Here is a 19,745-nt window from a genome sequence, read left to right as displayed (position 1 = left end):
GATAAGGTTTTGATGGCGGTGGTGGGGCTGCAGAGGTGGCTTCTACAGGAAGGTGCTGGAAGCTTTTCCTGGGTCCAACAGAGCCAATACCAGCAGGCTCAAGGGTGGGTCAATCAGGGAACAGTTACACCTCTGTGATAACATATTTAAGACAGAAAAAAACCTGCAAGCGACAGGAGGTGGAAGGCTGCTGTATGGAGTCCTACATGATGAGTGATAGAAGCTCATAAAGGACAAAGTTAGTTGAGTGCATTTACAGAAGTGAAAGCCATCCAGCTGGCTTTAGATGTCTCTGAACGAGAAAAGTCACCAGAGTTTAACCTCTGCACTGACTAATGGTTGGTGACTAATGTTCTGTGGCGTTGTTACAGCAATGGAAGGAGACCACATGGCAATGCAGAGGCAAACACATCTGGATTGGCCCATTGTGGCAGGATATTGCTGCCTGGCTGGAGAAGCTGGATCGAGTGGTGGACTTGACCGTGGATGCTCACACGTCATACACAAATGTGAAGCATGAAGTTATCAAACATGGCAACTGTTTAAAGACTCCGTGATAATGAGGAAGATGGCTGGAATATAAATATGGGAAGGCCTGGCATATTGTTGTGTTTTTGCATGGCATTCTAGTGGAGAAGGGGGGTTGCAGGGGTGGCTTCTGCAAGAAGCAGCTAGAAGCTTTCCCTAGGCCTGACAGAGTAAACACCAGCCAGTTCAAGGCTGGAGCCACCGCTGATGAAGGCCAAGCCAATCAGCAATGCTCATAGCACCTCTGTGAATCACATTTAAGAGGGAAAAAAACACAAACAGCCACTTTTTGCTCACCAGAGAAGGGAGTGAGAAGATGTAAGAAACTTTGTAGACACCGAGGCCAGTGAAGAAGAGGGGAAGAAGGCAATCCAGGCATCTAGAAAGCTTTCCCTCCAGCCCATGGAGAAGACCATGGTGGAGCAAGTGTCCCCTCACTGCCGATGGATAAGGACGGGGAACAGAGACATCTATGACCTGTGAAGAGATTGATCCACACCTCACCAGGTTTGCCAGGGAATTGTGACTCTGTGGGGGACAAGGCTGGAACAGTCTGGGCCCAAAGGTCAGCACCCCATGGAAGGGAGCCAGGCTGAGGCACGTGGTGAAGAGATGACTACCCAGTAGAGAGAGGACTCATGCTGGAGAAGTTCATGGAGGACTGTCTCCCATGGGTGGGACCCCACAGTGCCGCAGGGGAGGGGGGAGGGCAGTGTGGAATGCACCCCCACCCCAGCTAAGAAGGAAAACAACTCGGGAGGAACGGAATGAAAACCCCCATTCCCCATTCCCTGCCCCTCCCTGCACCATGAATTTATGATTAAAGTCTGTTAAGAAGGGAGGGGAGGAGGGAAGGTGCTGTAAGAACTGGCCATGCTTCTCAATACTCTGGTTCACTGGGTGTGTAGATGTACTGTAATAAATTACTTTTCCTTTATTCTGTGTTGATCTTGTTTTGCCCAGAGTGATCTCTCTCTGTCCTTATCTCGAATCCTAAGCCTTCCAATATATATTTTCAGCCCTTTTCAGCAGAAAAGGGGAGTGAGTGAGAGGCTTTGGTGGGCATTTGGCCTCTAGCCAGGGCCAAACCACCACAACTGCTTAAAGAATAAGAGATTAAAGCAGATAAGCAAGTGCTCTATAACTCTCTCCATACAGGTTGTTCCAGGAGCAAAGAGGAGAACCAGAGAGAGGGTTTTGTTGTACTTAAACATTGAGGAAAAAATAACTTGACTCCTACAGCTGCAATCAATCAATACCCAACAGACTGTTTTCCACTGGGAACATGAACACATTGAAATACTCAAGGCCTGTGATGTGGCTTTTCCACAGATATTAACCACAGCCTTCTCAGACCAGCAGGTGAGCTGCCTCATTTGCCTTCAGGATTCTTTCTCTTCTCCCATATGTTATTGTTCTTCTGCCACCTCCACAGGGCTTGTCTTTAATGTACTATTTTGTATCTCTCTAGATCAACCAGAAAATGGAAACGTAATGATTTCTCCAGAAAAAAAAACCAAACCAAAGCAAAACAAAACACAGCTACGGGACATGACAAGCTGGAACATCACAGTGGTGACCTATTTCCAATTTTTGCCATTCTCCAGCATCCCAGAGATCCAAGGCTCTCTCTTCTGTCTGGTATTGTTCATGTACCTCAGTACTTTGGTGGGAAATGTCCTCATCATTGTCGCCACTGTGCTAGATGCTGCCCTTCAGTCTCCCATGTATTTTTTCCTCAAAAATTTGTCCTTCCTGGAGATCAGCTACACTACATCCACAATCCCCAAGATGCTAGTGAACTTGCTCACAAAAAGGAAGGACATATCCTTGCTGGGCTGTGCCACACAGATGTATGTCTTCAGCCTCTTAGGGATCACAGAATGTTGTCTGCTGGCTGCCATGGCCTATGATCGCTATGTGGCCATATGCTATCCCCTGCATTACACAACCATGATGAGCTGGAACATCTGCCTCCTGCTTTCAGCTGTATCTTGGTTTATTGGGGTCTTGGTGGCCTTAGTGCAGACAACTTTCATCTTTACCCTTCCATATTGCGGGCCCAACCAGATCAATCACTGGTTCTGTGACTTGCCACCTCTGCTGAGGTTGGCTTGTGTGGACACCTACAAGAATGAAATCACCACCTACATAATAGCTGTCCTCTTCATCATGGTCCCCTTCTTACTCATAGTTGTGTCATATGTCCAGATTCTCCACACCATCTTCAAGATGACATCAGCTAAGGGCAAGAGAAAAACATTCTCTACCTGCTCATCCCATCTGGTTGTGGTCACTATCTTTTATGGATCTGGCATTGTGACCTACTTGAGACCCAAAGCTTTTTATTCAAGCAGCAGTAACAAACTGCTTTCTCTCTCTTACACACTGATGTCTCCAATGATGAACCCCCTGATTTACAGCTTGAGGAACAAAGAGGTGAAACAAGCCTTGAAAAGACTGATAACCAAAAAGATACATGCATGACAAGAGTATCAATTATAGTGAATTAAATCTAGCAGTAGATTTGATATTGTGTGCATTACTGGAAGGATAATATGACTTGCCATCACTCACCAAAAATACTTCCCTTGTAGCTCTGAGTCAATTCTCCTGAAAATTCCTTTGATGTTGTTTTTCTTTTGGGGGCTTTTGTTTTGTTTTTATTTTTGTTGTTGTCATTTAGGTTTTTCTAAGAGGATTTTTCCTACTACTTTTTATTTAATTTTAAGGTAGGTTCGGCATACAGATCAATTGAACAGCTTTCTACCATATCATCTATGTCCTGCCCATCTGTACGGAAATCATTCTGTACTTTGCCTGTGCTAAGATGGAACAGTATTCTCTGAATACTGTGAAAACATTTCTGTTACACAGGGATGAGAGGAATAAATCATCAGAGAAGAGGATAATAGACCTAATGCAAAGCATTCCACATATATCAAAGACTTTAGTCTTCTGGTGAGGTCTGGTGAAGATACTCCCCAGATGAGCTCTTCAGCTCTATGCTGTGAAGAAAGTTTATTTGAAGGCCTGAAGGGGTAATGATTCTCTCCACTTCAACAATCTTGAACATTAAGATACTGGTCTGATTAAGAACATTGGACTGATAACCTTGTTCTCCACTGGCACTGAATGGAGTGCAGTAGATTAAGTAAAACCACCGTTTGTGTGCCCTGAACTACATTTCTGATGTAGTAAGAGACAAACTCTCACTTAGATCTCTCTGTTGCTGTGTATTGTTTGTGTGTGAAATCAAAATGGTAAGTTTATATATCTGTATCTTTGGCTTCTGAATTGAGAGCAGAAGAAAACAACGTCCCTCTCTGTGCAAGAGCAAGATTCTTAAACTTCATTTATTTTTCCTTTTTCCCTCTAGTTGTGGTATGTACCCATCTGGAGGATTCTTGGGAGCGTAGTTTACCTCTTCTCATTTTCTTTGCTCAGCTAACAGAGTAGATGTGAAATTTGTCATTAAGATGGAGAAGCGTAGGAGGGTGTTTTGTGCCAGGAATTGCTGGTTTGTTATGATTTCAGTAAGAAAGACAAACACAGAGGATGTGACAAGTCTTATTTAAAAAGCTATTTATGACAGCTAATGCTATCATTAAATGAGGACAATTGTAGCCATCATTTCTACTGTCAAAGAGAAAGGATGTTCACAGGAGCACTTCCTGCTGCACTGTTAGACAAAGGCAACGCCATGCAGGTGGTTAATGGGTGGTACTAAGTTGGAGCTGATTGTCCAAGGTATTTGTGCTGCACAAAACAGACCTGAAGACCAAGTTGTATGTGCAGCTGTGGTGGTTTGACCCTTGCTGGAGGCCAGACGCCCACCAAAGTCAGTCTATTACTCTCCTTTTCAGCTGGTGAGGGGAGGAAATAGATATTGAGAGGATTAGGAGTCAAGGTAAGGACAGGGAGAGGTCATTCCACAGTTAGCATCATGGGCATCCCACTGCAGACAAGTTGGTCTGAGCGAGACAGACTCAAAGTAGCTCTATGGCAGGATTCCATTTCGACCCAATTTCAATCTGACCTGTGGTCATATATGTTCATGTAGCCCTCCTATTGACCAAAGAACTCAACTTTATTACCTGTCTTCTGAGAAAGCTACTGCCACATAGTGGCATCGTTCAGCCTGTGGCAGGAAGGTTTCCTGTGGGCTTTGTGTGGGCAGGTGATCCACACCTGCCTGGGCACTGTGCAACATGCTGTAGGTGATCCTGCCTTAGCAGGGAGGTTAGAGTAGATGATCTCCAGAGGTCCCTTCCAACCCCTCCCATTCTGGGATTCTATGTGTAAAATGAAGGACATTTTTTTCTTTAAAAAGAAAAAAAATAATCTCAAAATGTCTCTTTTTATTCAAAATAAAATTGCAGAATTCCCAAACATTTCAGAAAACATACTTCCTGCCTAGTCATGTCTTCCTAATACATTTTAAAGAAGGAATACTTGTTATTCTGTGTAAAGTATGACAGGTATATATTCTGTTTATGGGCTTTATTCCCCTGATCACATCTCTGACTCCGTTTCTGCTGCTCACAATTATGCATATAAATCAGATAATTATTTGAGACAATTAGAGATAACAAGCTTCCTTTCCCCTTTCACTTTTTTAATTGGCAGAGGACTTTATTAGCTCAGGCCTTTTTGTACAAGGGAGGCTTTCCTGGAAAAAGACACCGAATCCTTTGAAGGAAAACTTTTCAGGTAGGCTATAAAAAAATATGTGACCTGCTGCTCATTACAAGAGTTTAAAGACCACATGTATACATGGACATCCTGAGTAGGGAGGTAAGTCTTAATCTGATTTTACAGTAAGAGATTAATAAACCAGGACATCCCATGTTCATTATGGTGTTTATTATTGGACTGAATAATTCAATAAAACAGTTCTTGATTATCCTATCCCATATATTTTCATCACATAAATTGCCAGATGTGTAATGAGGGAATGTAACTGCAAGTGAAGAATAATAGAATATGCATCTAGTTCTTCCATAAACTTTTCCCTCTTAATAATAAACATTTTCCTGCCTTGCTGCTCATTGCCTTGATTTCTGCATTCTCTAAGTATGCCTTGTAAATACAAAAATACCCACAGGTGTGTATCACTAGGCAGACATGAGTAGTAAAGAGAGGATAGAACTGTGTTGAATGCCCAAGGATCTCTTGTGCCATTTTCACTGACCTTTAGACTGTCACTGCTATTCTCTTTGGGGATTTTTTTTTCCTCAGAATCTGCTTTGCATCATGGAACTTGTCCAGGACTTGTTTTGTGGAAAGAGACTTTTTTTACCCTTTTGCATGGACAAAAGGTGTTGAAAAAATATCCTGCTTCCCTTTTCCTTAAAGACTTCATTTTTCATATTTGGAGAAAGAAACTGCCAAAGCTTTCTTCCTTGTCTCCAGTCACATTTATCATCACCTAATTAATCAAAGAACCACACATGTTCAGGTAGGTGCTGAAAGAAAAAGGCTAAAGAATACGTTACTGTTCTGAATAGATCAATGTATATTTTGTATAGACATCTTTTTCTCATGCATAGCCAAACATGCATATATTAACAAACTGTAAAACCTGTAAATAGATTGGAATAAGGTATGTTTATGTGTTCATTATTTCCTATCATTTCCATTAAAAGCAGTGAGAGTAAACCTATTCTCCTCCATTTAAAATCATTAAAGGTACAGATATTTTAAGGACAAAGATCACTAAAATGTCCAATGGGAGAAATAGGCATTTCTAGAGGATATGTGATGTATTTTGGAAGGAGATATATTTAAAGACAATCTTATATTCTAGGATACTAATACCACAATCTGCCTTTAGTAGATACCCATTGGTTATGAAAGGAATATAGAGCAAAACAGTGCATATATACCTGCAGTATCTAAGTTATTGAAGTTAAACCATCAACTAGATACCTAAATATCTAAATCAGAGCTAAGTTCAAATTGAAAATGGGAAAGAATTATTTTACTCTTTCAAAAGCAAGAGTTTAATAGAAGTTAGATGAATCACCCACTGGAGGAGCCAGTGCTTAATTTTTTTATTAAACACAAACTCCTAAAATCTGTAGCTAAGGGAGTTATAATTTTGATAGCAATGTTTTCCAATAAAAGTCTCTGCTGTCACTGAAAAATACAGAGGTGAATGATTTCCTAATAAGAAATTAAGACCAACATTTTCAAAACTGTGTGTTCCATTAGTATTCCATCTGTGTTTTTAGCTTTTTTTATTCTAGATACTACCTGAACTTTTGTGATGCTGTTTTCAGCATTGTGAATGTCAGAAGCCAGAGTGCCTGCATTCTTCCAGGAATTCTTTCCTACAGGAAAATAGTGTGCATTACAGAGGTCTTCTGGAGCGTTTTTTGCAGTGTTGCTATTGAAAGCAAACTAACAAGTCATTGGAAATAGACATATGTCTCCATTTCTTTCTTCTATGAAATGTTGGTTCTACTTCATAAAAATTTTCCACAGGCAACAGTTTACTAAGTGTCTTAATTCTTCACACAAACTTGCTTTTCTTGAACTCTTACATTTGCCTTTCATTCTGCTTTGACACCTGCAGGGATAACTTTGGGCATGTAATATGGAATGAAGAATCAAACTGCTATGAATGAGTTCATTCTTCTGGGGTTTTCCTATGGGCTGGAGGTCCAGAACTTACTTTACCTGGCCTTTCTGGTCATCTACTTGTTAACAGTCACTGAGAATGCAATCATCATCTTTGTGGTGAAGAGGAGCCATCACCTCCAAAAGCCCATGTATTATTTTTTGGGGAACTTGTCCTTCCTGGAGATTTGGTATGTCTCAGTAACATTGCCTAGGCTTTTGTTTGGGTTCTGGTCACAGAGCATGACTATCTCATTCTCCAGCTGCATGGCACAGTTATACTTCTTTATCTCCCTTATGTGTACTGAATGTGTCCTCTTGGCTGTAATGGCCTACGACCGCTATTTGGCTGTCTGCCACCCCCTGCGCTACCCAGCCATCATGACTGACAAGTTATGCTTCCAGCTGTCAATTCTTTCATGGGCAGGAGGTTTTTCCATTTCCTTGGTCAAAGTGTCTTTTATTTCACACCTCACCTTTTGTGGTCCACAAGTCATAAACCACTTTTTTTGTGACATCTCTCCAGTCCTGAACCTTTCCTGCACTGACATGTCCCTTGCAGAGACAGTGGACTTTGTATTAGCCTTGGTGATTCTGCTGATACCTCTCTTGATCATTGTTTTCTCCTACTCCTGTATCTTGTCAACTATCTTGTGTATGCCTTCAGCCCAGGGAAGGAGAAAAGCATTTTCCACTTGTACCTCCCATTTCACCGTAGTCATTATCTTTTTCTCAGCCACTATCTTCATATATGCCAGGCCCAGGAGGATCCATCCATTCAACCTCAATAAAATAGTATCTGTCTTTTATGCTATATTCACTCCAGCACTGAACCCTCTAATCTATTGTCTGAGGAATGAGGAGGTGAAAGAGATTCTGAGAAAAATCATAAGCACAAGCTGCTCTGCAAAGCAGTAACTTTCTAGACTGAGACAGAGGAATATGGATAGCAGTGAGGAGTTTCCTTCTGGAAACATAGTTTAATAAGACCACTGCAGTTTGTTCATTGCTCAGTCATCACTATCTTGCTGCACTGAAGTCTGGCAAGGACTCCTTCCCATTCATGGGGGTGTTTTGATGACTGAAGTAACCTGGCTGTAAAATATTCTTCTACAATATCAATATAAGAAGTCATGCTAAAACCATGGCTGGCAGATAATCTTCTAGATTTATAATTTTCAAAACCATGCTGTGTATCATTGCAAATCAGCTGGCCAAATCCCTACAGATGCAGATACAGATAAAGAGAGCTAAAACACCTGTCAAAAATAGGCTGAGTTCCTTGTTTTGTCACCACCTTACTGTATACAGAAAATGTTATTCTTGCTGTATCTATGCTGTTTGTATAACCATTCAGTCAGACAACTTCAGGTTTGGCATATGGTAGTGTATAGTGAACCTGACTTGAAGACCATTGTACACTGAGGAATTAGTGGCCCATGTAGCATGTAGTATGCCCAGGCATGTTATTTGCTGCATATAAATCTTGACCTTCAGGCTGCCTTTGTGCTGTCTGTACCCATTTGGTTGCACAATAAACTTTGCTGGTTGAAATTAACAGCACAGTTCCGACTTTGTACCTATGATTACACCACTTGTGTGTCTTTGCCTTTACCTAGAAGTGCAGCAAGAACTTCTTATGGGACTGTCTTTGGATAAAAAGATAAAATTGTTGGATAAATTGTTCTCTGTAATACCTTGAATGACCAAAATTGGGTAAGATTTCCTCTAGTAAGAGGCCTGTTTGGTGCTGTGCAACTCACAGTTCCCATAGGAACATAGGATTATCTGTACCATCCCATTATTCATTGCAGTTCTAGCTCTAATAAGTGGCATGTGAAGGGATACTTTACAGAGTGTGAGTGCCTTTTTTACTGGTACTGTAATGAATCAGAACCTTTAGGTAGAAGACAGGTGGCATAATTATGATAAACAGAAACTGGCCACTCCAGATGTTGAAGTTAACAATTTTAGATAGGAATGTTGTTTTCTGCAGTAAATAATTTTCTGGATATTTTTACCTCTCCCTCTTACATTGTAATTCACTACATTGAATGACAGGAAAATCAACTGCGTTCAAACAGACCCATCAAAGTTGAGTCAAAGATGCAGTCTGTGAGAGTATATCCATATATATATTATCTCACCTTAGTGCAAACTGATCAGATATATCATGCTGTGTATCATAATGTGAAAGCTATCAGGTGCCATTTGAGATATACTAGTATATTATAGCACATCATTTGTCACATCACAACAAACGTGTTTGAAAGCACTCTGATCTGTGAATTAAGTCAGAAGAAGTTACATTAGAATAATAATCCTCTATCTTACTTTTTGCCAGGCACTCCATTCTAATTCCAATGTAGCTTATCTAGTTGCCTGTGACCCAGTTTGCTTTCTCTCTAGAGTTAAAGTGGCCAAGTTACTTGACACTGGCCAAAGCACTTGCCTGCACTGGGATCCTGCACTCTAACTGGCAATAGCGATGGGCAGGACTGCTGGAGGACAGGCACATTGGAAGCAGGTCTGGATTCTGGTTATGGATGATGTAACCAGCATCAAATTTATCTTTCCAGCCACAGCTGGCATCACTTTGGCAGAAGCTGGGACCTGAAATAAAGCACCATTTTTGAAAACAAGGGTGTCGTGCTGCCTGGTGATTGCTTCCTGTCCAGGTTTGTTGCTCAGGCTGGCACAGTGTGAGCACACGTGCTGAGATACTCCACATGGTCTGTAAGCATCCATTGTTTGGGGCTTGTTTGGAATGGCATTGCTCAGTGTTTGTCTTGTACCTGACAGCAGCAGGACACCTGCCATTATTTCCTACCTGCACAGTAATTGTGGTGCCCATCCCCAGGTATGCTGACCAGGGCACCTGTTGCTGAAATCTGACCTTTGATTATGTTTTCTATATTCTTCTCCAGAGAACAGGTCATGGGAAGTATGTGTGATTAAATAGTGAGAAGGGTGCTTTGCTTTATTGAAGACTTGGAGCTTTGTGGCATCATGCTATCAAAGTGTGGTGGGTCAGCCCCAGGCAGAGGCTGAGTACCACACACCACTCATTCGCCCCCAAAGGAGAAACAGACAGAGCCTCCCTGGGCTGGGATAGTGACAGGTCACTGATAAATCCCCTGTGAACATAGAAAAACAATGGCCAATCACACTCACACCCAGTGATAACCCAGAGTACCTTACCGACCTGAGGATTACAGAGTGCTGCCAACAGAAGGACTGACACAGTAACACAATGTCTTTAATCTTTTCAGATGCTTAACTCTCATCTGACTAATGAGAGACAACAGATAACAAACCTACTCATAGTCTAAAATGCCTAAAATAAGTGAATTGAATTCGTGTGGAATGTGTGCTAAATCTGGGGGAAACAATTAATACTATTTCTCCTTAACATAACTCCATGTAAGTAAGCAACTTGCTCACTCAGTTAAACTTTTCACAGCCCATAGTTGTGCCAGATTACAGCTGAGTCCTCTGCAACAGGAAGAAGCTTCATTGGTCTCACAAGGCAGAAAACACATCACTCCAGAGAGTTTAATGGAATAGTCTTCTAATAAAAGGCAGGAAGAGCATGAAGAGCATAGTTAGAAAACTATTTCACTGCAAGTCTTTCTTGTAAGATTTGCTTGTTCCTATTTGGATCTCTGGTCTTTGGATAAGAACAGCTCAGGTAGTTATTTCAATTGCTTTTATACTCCATATGAAGAAAAATAATGTTCAACGATATGGTTCCCTGATAGGGCAGAAAATCATTATCTGCAAATGCCTTTTTCTCTTCTTTGGTAATGTAAGGAAACTGGCTAACTAGATCAGTTGTTGTTATTGATACAGAGCTACTTAACAATGGGAGAACAAATACGTCTTAGATAAGAGATCATTCATAAATGAATTCTCAACTTCATGCTCATCTCAAAAATTTTAGCAAATAAAATAATTTAGTACTATTTTTTTTACTTTAAATAAACATTTGAATTACAACTACAGTATCAGTAGATATTTTCAGTATGAGTAAACAAAAATTTCCTCTTTTCAGCATCCGTGGAGTTATTCCTTGGGCATCACATCAATGTTGAGGGGATGCAGCATTCTTCAAGGTTTGAGTGTGTGAAAGTCACTCTCAGTTAAGGAATAGCTGTTTGGGGATAGAAGAAAATAAAGTAGCCTGTTAGCCTATTTTTTGTGAAATGCTGATTATTACCCCTACCATAATATTCATAGTTTCTTTCACATGCCACAGAGACAGTAAGAATATATTTAGGTGCTTAAACTAGGGCTGAGTTAGGAATATGAAAAGAGCTGAGAAATAAGAAGAAAAGGGTTTTGGTTTTTTTTCCTGGTGGTAAACTGCACATTTTTGTGTGCAAATTTTGACTTTTAGGACAAAATGTAAGGAAGGATAAAAAAGGATACTGGTGTAGCTTGGAAAAGGAGAGAGAGGGAGGGAACCTTAAATATAACACTGTTACAACTTTGGAAACAGTTACTTTCTTGGTTGTTTTGTTGTCAAAACAGTTCAGTTAAGAGAAGAAGACAGAAAGGAATTCTTGCATGTTTCAAACTTGGAAATCTACCATGAACTAATTTCTTTATTTATCCACCAATATATTTGTTGCTATATTTAATAAGCCTATCTGCATTTAAGTTATGACCTGTTCTAGATATGCATGTTGGAAGTAGATGAATTCAACTTTTATTTTATTATTATTTATAGATAATTTTTGGACTCCATATAAATATATATATGCATGCACAATTGTTATCTCATTATGGTATGTTTTGTACTAATAAACTCAGCACTTTTCAATAAGGACTTTTGGAGCCAAGGACAAATAGCAAATATTTAACTGATATCTTAAGAAAAAGAAGAAACTATTATTTCCTTTTTAAGTACACAACTTCTAGACAGAATAAGTCAGTGAATGTCCATTTTGCAAGAACTGTAAATTGGTGTGGATTTCTGGGGGACAGGACAAGACAGTGCAGAATCATGATTGTACACATAGAAAAAAAAGAAAAGTAAGTAGGCTTTGGTATTATATGTGTAGCATAATTCCTATCCATTTAACTCTAGCACTTTTAAAGTAATCACCAGGGTATTTCCACAGCTCTTTTTTGTTGCAAAAGAGTTAAACTGAAGATGTTGCCTTTGTGCCAGACTACTTTTCTTTGTGGATGGCATCCTACATATTTTCTTTAAATTTAATGGAACAACTTAATCTAGTTTTTAAAAAATAACTATATTACGCCCTGAAGATCACAATTAAAAGAAAAGTAAACAAAACAACTTCACCCAGAAAGCTGGGTTGATTCAACTTGTCTGAATATATTGTAAATTGAGATAGAAAAACATTTCTACAAGCTTATTCCTTTCCAGTGTCTCAAATGCTAACTAACATGAAGCATCTTCAGAGGGTAATTATTTTTCCTTAAATCTAGATTTCTATTGCCAACTTTTAAGCAAGTCAAAATAGGAAAAGCTTTTTATAACTAAGAACACGTTGGTAACAAGACTTCCTAATTTTCTCATTTGGAGACTAGTGTGCTGGAAGCAGAGAACTAAACACTGATTTAAAGGGGAAAAAAAGTGTTTACCCTGTTATAGGGTTTCATATCTCACCCTGTGGCAGCCTTCACTTTTTGCTGTCCTCTGATTCTTTCAGATTTAGCCCACACTTACTCCTCCTTGCCTTGGGTGCCCATACATGTGAGCTGCTGGATCTGATTCTCCCTGAACTATAACATTAGTTGGTTATCTTTATAGAGTGGGAAACCCATGCCAAATGTGGAAGTATTAAAAATAGGGAACTAATGCAAACTGCAGCTCTGCCATCTGAAACCCTACCCTGACTAACTGCGTGGAGACACTTTGCAGTGATACTGTATTTCATTCCATAACTGCAATAACTTAGTTCTGCATTCAAAGGTATGAACACTTGTGTATTTGAAATGCATCACACGTGCCTTAGGCATGTTTCAGGTTAAGTGACTAAAATAATCACAGAGGCTGGGAGTGTTTTCTGCTTAGATTCTTCCTGCTTTTTCCCTGCATTAAGTTTCTTCATTTTACTGAAAAAAAGTAATAGGCATCATAGTTCAGTAGGGCATGTTTGTACAGAGAACATTCCATGAGTGTTCTCTGCTTTAAAATCCAATGAGCTGATTTTTAAGCAAAATCATCATAAACCAATAAAAATATTAAAAACACCTATTGACCCTCTCACCTCTCCCTGTCTCCAAACCCAAACGTTTCCACCTCAAACTTCATGTATCATAATTCAGCTTGTAGGATCAAAACACATAAATTTATATATCTCAAGAGAAATCTGTGGCCACAGGGATTATACTGTACCCATGTGCTGTGGGAATTCAGGGCCTCTAGTGGAATAAGAGAAATTCCAAATTGTAGAATTTCTGAGAACCTGACGAACTTCAAACTCATCATTTGTTCAGGACTGAGATTGTAAGTGAGGAAGCAAAGTCCATGACCAGATGCACAGATTTACTGGAATTCCTGTGGTGTCCCCACTCTTGATGATAGGTGGCCTAATTTGTAAATCTGGATTGTCAGGGGAAGACAAACCACAGATCAGAGAAGCACATCTTCAGGCTCAGGGTGATCTTTCAATACTTCATTCCTGTATTGCATCTGGGAGGTTCTGATAAGACAATATGAATAGGAACAGCAAGTGCCAGTTCTTATAAGGGCTCAGTGAGGAAAAGGGCTCTTTCTTCATACCTCTTCCAAACTCCCTGCTCTCCAATATGGATTGAAATTTCTTCCTTAAGCCAACATTGATGTACCACTTGGGAGTTAATTTGTGTAATTTTGTGTGGTCTGATTCCAGTGCTAACATCATGCCTTTCTCTCCCCTTCAGGTCACAAAGAAATGGAAAACCAAACAACTGGAACTGAGTTTGTGCTCTTGGGACTTACAAGAGATCCTCTCCTTCAAAGCCTCTTATTCACCGTGTTTTTAATCATATACCTAATTATTTTATTCGGCAATATGGTAATCATGATGGTGATAAGGACTGATCTCCACCTTCAATCTCCTATGTACTTCTTCCTCTTTCATTTAGCCTTCATTGACATCTGCTATGCCACTGCTGTTCTTCCAAAGATGCTGGTGAATTTCCTTGTGAAAGGAAGCATAACCATTGCCATCAATGCTTGTATGACTCAAATGTTTTTCATCTTCCTCTCAGCTGGGTGTGAAGTTTTTATGCTTTCAGTAATGGCTTATGACCGATACGTGGCCATCTGTAATCCTCTGACATATCAAGAGGCTATGAGCAAACACTTCTGTTATCAGCTGGTGGGGAGTGCATGGGCAATGGGCCTCTTCTATTCAGTTCTAAACACAGTTCCTGTGTTAAATATTCAGTTCTGCGGGCACACAGAAATCAAACATTTCAGCTGTGAGCTTCCCCCTCTCCTGTCTGCTGCTTGTGGTGGGACCTTTCTCAGTAAACTCATTCTTCTTTCTTCTGCTGTGATCTTTGGGTCCAGCTCCTTTTTGCTCACCCTCATCTCCTACATCTATATCATCACTACTGTCTTGAAGATACAGTCCTCAGAAGGGAGGCACAAAGCTTTCTCCACTTGCAGCTCCCACTTCATTGTAATAGGGTTACTCTACATAACTGCTCTGTTCCAATACACAAAACCCAAATCAGTCTCATCAATCATTCTAGACCAAGTGCTGTCCACCCAGTACAGCATCTTAACCCCCATGCTGAATCCCATAATCTACAGCCTGAAAAATAAAGATGTGAAAACTGCTTTAGGCAGAATTCTAAAGAAACTGCAATTTATGTAACCTCTGAGCTGTATATATCAAATATTTGTTCTTTAAAACATGGACTTATGAGCAATTGATCTATTGGGACTCAATGGTTGCCTTTTCTAGGTTATGTGATAAAAAACACATCCTCATACACAAAGGAGCACAATGACAGGAAGGAGATACCAAATAATACTCTGCTCCAGAAGCATCCAGGACCATCACAGTGAGAGCTCATCTGGGTGCATCTACACAAGGATTGTGGAGCACAGAGGTGAAATGGAAGGCAGGAGAACCAATTTACAGGCTCAGAAGAGGGAACATGTTATCCAGGCTCGTCCTAGGGGTGTTATAGGACACTTAACAGCTCCATTCCAGGTGTGAAACTCATCATGATGAGTGAAAGGGAGTCAAGGCTGTAGCACCTTTTAGGCCCATGGGAATTACTGCCTAAGGATATGGGACACAGTATGGAATGCAGGGGAAAAGCATTTTGAGAATGCATGTGACATTCTCAGATCTCCAGGGGAGAAAACAAAGGCAAAGAATGTGATGAACCTAAGGGATTTGGAGATAAATTTATGTGGAAAATAGAGTGATAAAGGGATTAAAAAGTACCACACATGCTGGTATGGTCATGCATTGCAGCTGATCAGTGAGTCTGTTCTATATTCTTACTAAATTTTCACTGAAAGAGTTGTCAGGGCCTGGAACAGGCTGCCCAGGGAGGGGGTTGAGTCACCATCCCTGGATGTGTTTAAAAAAGGGTAGATGAGGTACTTAGGGATATGGTTTAGCTTAGGATGGGAATGGTTGGACTTGATGATCTTCAAAGGTCTTTTCCAACCTTGTGATTCTGTGATTCTGTGAGTTGGTGAAAGGGAGAAAATTCTTTCAATGACTTAAAGACTGTTTAAGAGGTTAAGGAAAAGCTGCACATGCAACCAAAGGCAAACAAAGAATTCTTTCCCCTCTTCCCGTTGGCAGGCAGGTGTTCAGACATCTCCAGAAAAGCAGGGCTCCATCACCTGTAAAGGCTACATGGGAGGCAAACATCATCTTTTTTTTCTTCTCAGCTTTATATGTTGAGTAGGACATCATATTGTATGGAATATGCTTTTGGTCAGTTGGGATCAGCTATCCTGGCTCTGTATTCTCTCAGCTTCTTGCGAACCCCCAGGAAACTCTCTAGTGGGGAGGTGTCTCCTGGCAGAAAAGGCCTTGACTCTATGTAAGCACTGCTCAACAGCAAGAAAAAATATCTCTATATTATTAACACTGTTTTCAACATAAAACTAAAACATAGCCTCATGCTAGCTACTATGAAGAAAATTGACTCAATCCAAGACAAAAGAACACAGCTTGGTGTAATGAAGGATTCTGGAAGGGGTTAACAGGCTAGTTTGCTGCACTTACTTGTCCACATCAATATTCAGCCAATTCATTTGTTATTTCTAGTGGTGAAAACATGAAATGCTGTTGTAGTGTCATTATAATGCTTCTGACTGCCAACTATTTTGTTAAAATACATTTGCTTAAACATTTCATTCAGGACAGAATTAATCTCTCCTCCTCTGCCCCCTCCTTTTGTGCTTTTCCTTCCCTAAGCCTCTACATCTCCCTCCTCTGGCCCCAAGAGCCCTTCTGGTGGAAGATTTCCTGAGAGAGAGTTGAGGAGTTGTACTTAAATGGTTTTATTCTCAGCTCTTCTTTTGACTGCTGGGTTATGAATGCATGATTCAGTGCACAGAGGCCACATAACCCAGATAGCCCATCAAATCATACTTATGTAGGCAGGAAATATCAAGATACACTTGTGATACAGAAAGCAAGAGATTAAATTAGATGAGGTGGCCACAGACATCTCCTAAGCCAGTTTTGGAAGCCTTCCAGAAGCCATTTGACATTCTTTAAAGACTCTAACACATTCTTAGCAGAGAAGGGAGACATTGAAGGCATAAAATCATATACAGAAGAGGTAAGTTTTCCAGCTTTTCTGGCTTCTTTCTTTTTTTCTTTCTTCATTTCTTTCCTTTTCCTTTCTTCTTCAACTATTTGTGAAAATACAACATGACAGTTTCATTAAAGATATCACTGATCTGTGGTTATCTTTGGCTGGAACCATGTACAGAGCCAGTTCTACAGATGAGATGACTTGCTTATTCTTCTTCCCCAACCATCCCCCCATTAACCACCTGAGATTTTAGAGAAAAATATATAAAATAAAGAGATAATACAAGAAGAGGATGCAATTTGTCACCCTATTTGAGATGTTAGTAGTTTACATTGTATTTATTTTTTTTGCAACTGATTGCATTATACAACTCTAGTCTATTTAAGAGGTAAGACACAATGCCTGGGAATTCTCTATCTAATTAGTCATTGTCCTTGAGTCATCAGAAAGGATAAGGTAGCTTCAGCATGTAATTTATTACATCTTTAAGTTATTGCTATAGACTGATTATGATTTGCAGTACAAAGGCAGAAAAAGAGTGCATGTGACCCCAGAGACTTTCATTGTCTGGGTGCATAATAACAAGCTAGAAATGTTAAGGACTGCAAAAAGATATTTTATTTTTTTGCTAGTAACATGTAATTCTCCAGGAGGTACAGCTGGAACAGGCTGAACCAAAAAAGCCCCATGTCCATGCTGGATCATGACCATTTGTAGAAAGAGAATCTGTATACAGACATAGAAATATCTCAGGATAAGGAGTTCAGCCATAGCACAAAGAGGTGGGAAGGTATCGTGAAAGCTCTGAACTAATGTCAGGGGATAGAGAGGATTATTCAATAAAGTTAGCAGCTTTAGTGATATTAATTTACTTAGGCTTATTCTAGCCAATGGAAATAAAGGAGGTCTATAAAGAACCCTAATTGAGACACATGAAAGGAGAATTGACTATCTAACAAATAAAAGTTAAATAATAGCTTCATAAGATTAGTATTAATCCTATAGTCTGTATGCACCATTCTGATACCAAAATTATTGTTAATAATGAAAAAGCTGATGAATCCTATGTCTTTCTTTTTCCAGGTGAACAAGCTGTGTATTGCATATTGCCATCCAACCGATTAACATGGAAAATGCAAGCAGGGTGAAGGAGTTCATTCTTTTCGGCCTCTCAGAGAATCAAAGTGTGCAGAAAATATGTTTTGTGGTGTTTCTGTTCTTCTATATTATTATTGTGGTAGGAAACCTGCTAATTGTTATCACTGTAATTAGCAGCCAGCATCTGAATTCCCCCATGTATTTTTTCCTTTCTTCCTTGTCCTTTGTAGATATCTGTTATTCTTCTGTCACAGCTCCCAAAATGATTGCAGATTCCCTTGTTGACAATAAAACAATCTCCTTTGTGGGTTGCATAGCACAGCTGTTTGGAGTACATTTCTTTGGCTGCACCGAGATCTTCCTCCTCACAGTGATGGCCTATGATCGCTACACAGCCATCTGCAGACCTCTCCACTACACCACCCTCATGACCCGGCGTGTGTGCAGCCAGATGGTGATCGGCTCATGGGTGGGCGGCTTTGTGCATTCCACAGTGCAGACTCTCCTAACCTCCTGTCTCCCGTTCTGTGGTCCCAACAAAATTGATCACTACTTCTGTGATGTGCACCCCCTACTGCAGCTGGCCTGTATCGACACCTACACCGTGGGTATTATTGTTGTTGCCAACAGTGGAATGATAGCACTGAGTTGTTTCTTGATCCTGGTCATCTCCTACATTATGATCCTGGTTTCCTTGAGAAGTCAAATGTCTGGAGGGCGGCACAAGGCCCTCTCCACCTGTGGGTCCCACATCACTGTGGTAATTCTGTTCTTTGGGCCATGCACGTTCACCTACATACGCCCATCCAGTGACCTGCCAGAGGACAAGAGTATAGCTGTATTTTATACTATCATCACACCCATGCTGAACCCACTTATCTACACACTGAGGAATGAGGAGATGAAGAGTGCCATGAAAAAACTGTGGAGTAGAAAAGTCATAAGTGAGAAGGGAGAGGTGTAGAACTACAGTAACTTTTCCAAAGGATCATAGAGGATCACCTATCTCTCACCATGAGGCCTTTAATGCAAAGCTTGCTTTTGACTCCTTTTGTAATTAGGAACATTGCTTTATATTTTCTTATTGACCAGCACAGGACCAGGGAAAAGAAATAAATGCTGTAAAAATTATTTTAAAAGTTGTCCAGACAGGGCATCCTATAGTTATTGTTCTCCCAGGTATCAACTTTTAGACAAACTCCATCTGCTCTGTAATCCTGGGAAAGCTGCAAAACCGAGAACTATGGTCCCTGGCTGCGGGAAACAATCATACAAAGAAGGTCTCTTTCTTCTTGCAATAAATGCCTTTTAATGACAACTACATTGTGGTATTTTGAATCCATGGGTGAGCAATTAAAATCTTAATACTTTGTGCTAATTGGATCATTTGCTGATGCAACTAAGAGGAGGGAAAGCTTCTCCCATTCCACTTCTAGGCCAATTCAAGTTCTTTCTTCAGTACTTCAGCTGTCACCAACCATCCCTTCCACCCTTCAGCTTTTCTTCAGATTTTTTATTTCAGTGTTTACACTAATACAGAATCCCAGACCCCAGGAAATACACGTTACTTATGTGTAGCCACTAAGGAATGTGTTCAGAAGCACCAAAAAAAAAAAAAAGTTTTTCAGGAATCAAGATACTTCCTAACAAAGCACATTTACACACCCCCACAATGAAGCACATCGTTCACAGGAAGGACTGGAACAATTGCTGTTGGAGGAGTGAAGAGACAAAAC

The 19,745-nt window shown here is 40.3% G+C and overlaps 1 protein-coding gene across 1 annotated transcript; it reads left to right on the top strand.

Annotated features, from left to right (window-relative positions):
* Window positions 1-2,079: 2,079 nt before the first annotated feature.
* LOC311201080 (olfactory receptor 4A15-like) lies at window positions 2,080-18,973 on the top strand (the record flags this gene model as incomplete). Its single annotated transcript, XM_084275386.1, has 3 exons — window positions 2,080-3,009; window positions 3,908-3,912; window positions 18,004-18,973. The coding sequence occupies 3 exons, from the start codon at window positions 2,080-2,082 to the stop codon at window positions 18,971-18,973; spliced, it is 1,905 nt and encodes a 634-aa protein (XP_084131512.1).
* Window positions 18,974-19,745: the final 772 nt, after the last annotated feature.

Source organism: Gallinula chloropus, assembly GCF_964237585.1.
Source record: "Gallinula chloropus genome assembly, chromosome: 26".
Taxonomy (NCBI): domain Eukaryota; kingdom Metazoa; phylum Chordata; class Aves; order Gruiformes; family Rallidae; genus Gallinula; species Gallinula chloropus.
This window is presented reverse-complemented; position numbering and strand designations above follow the sequence as displayed.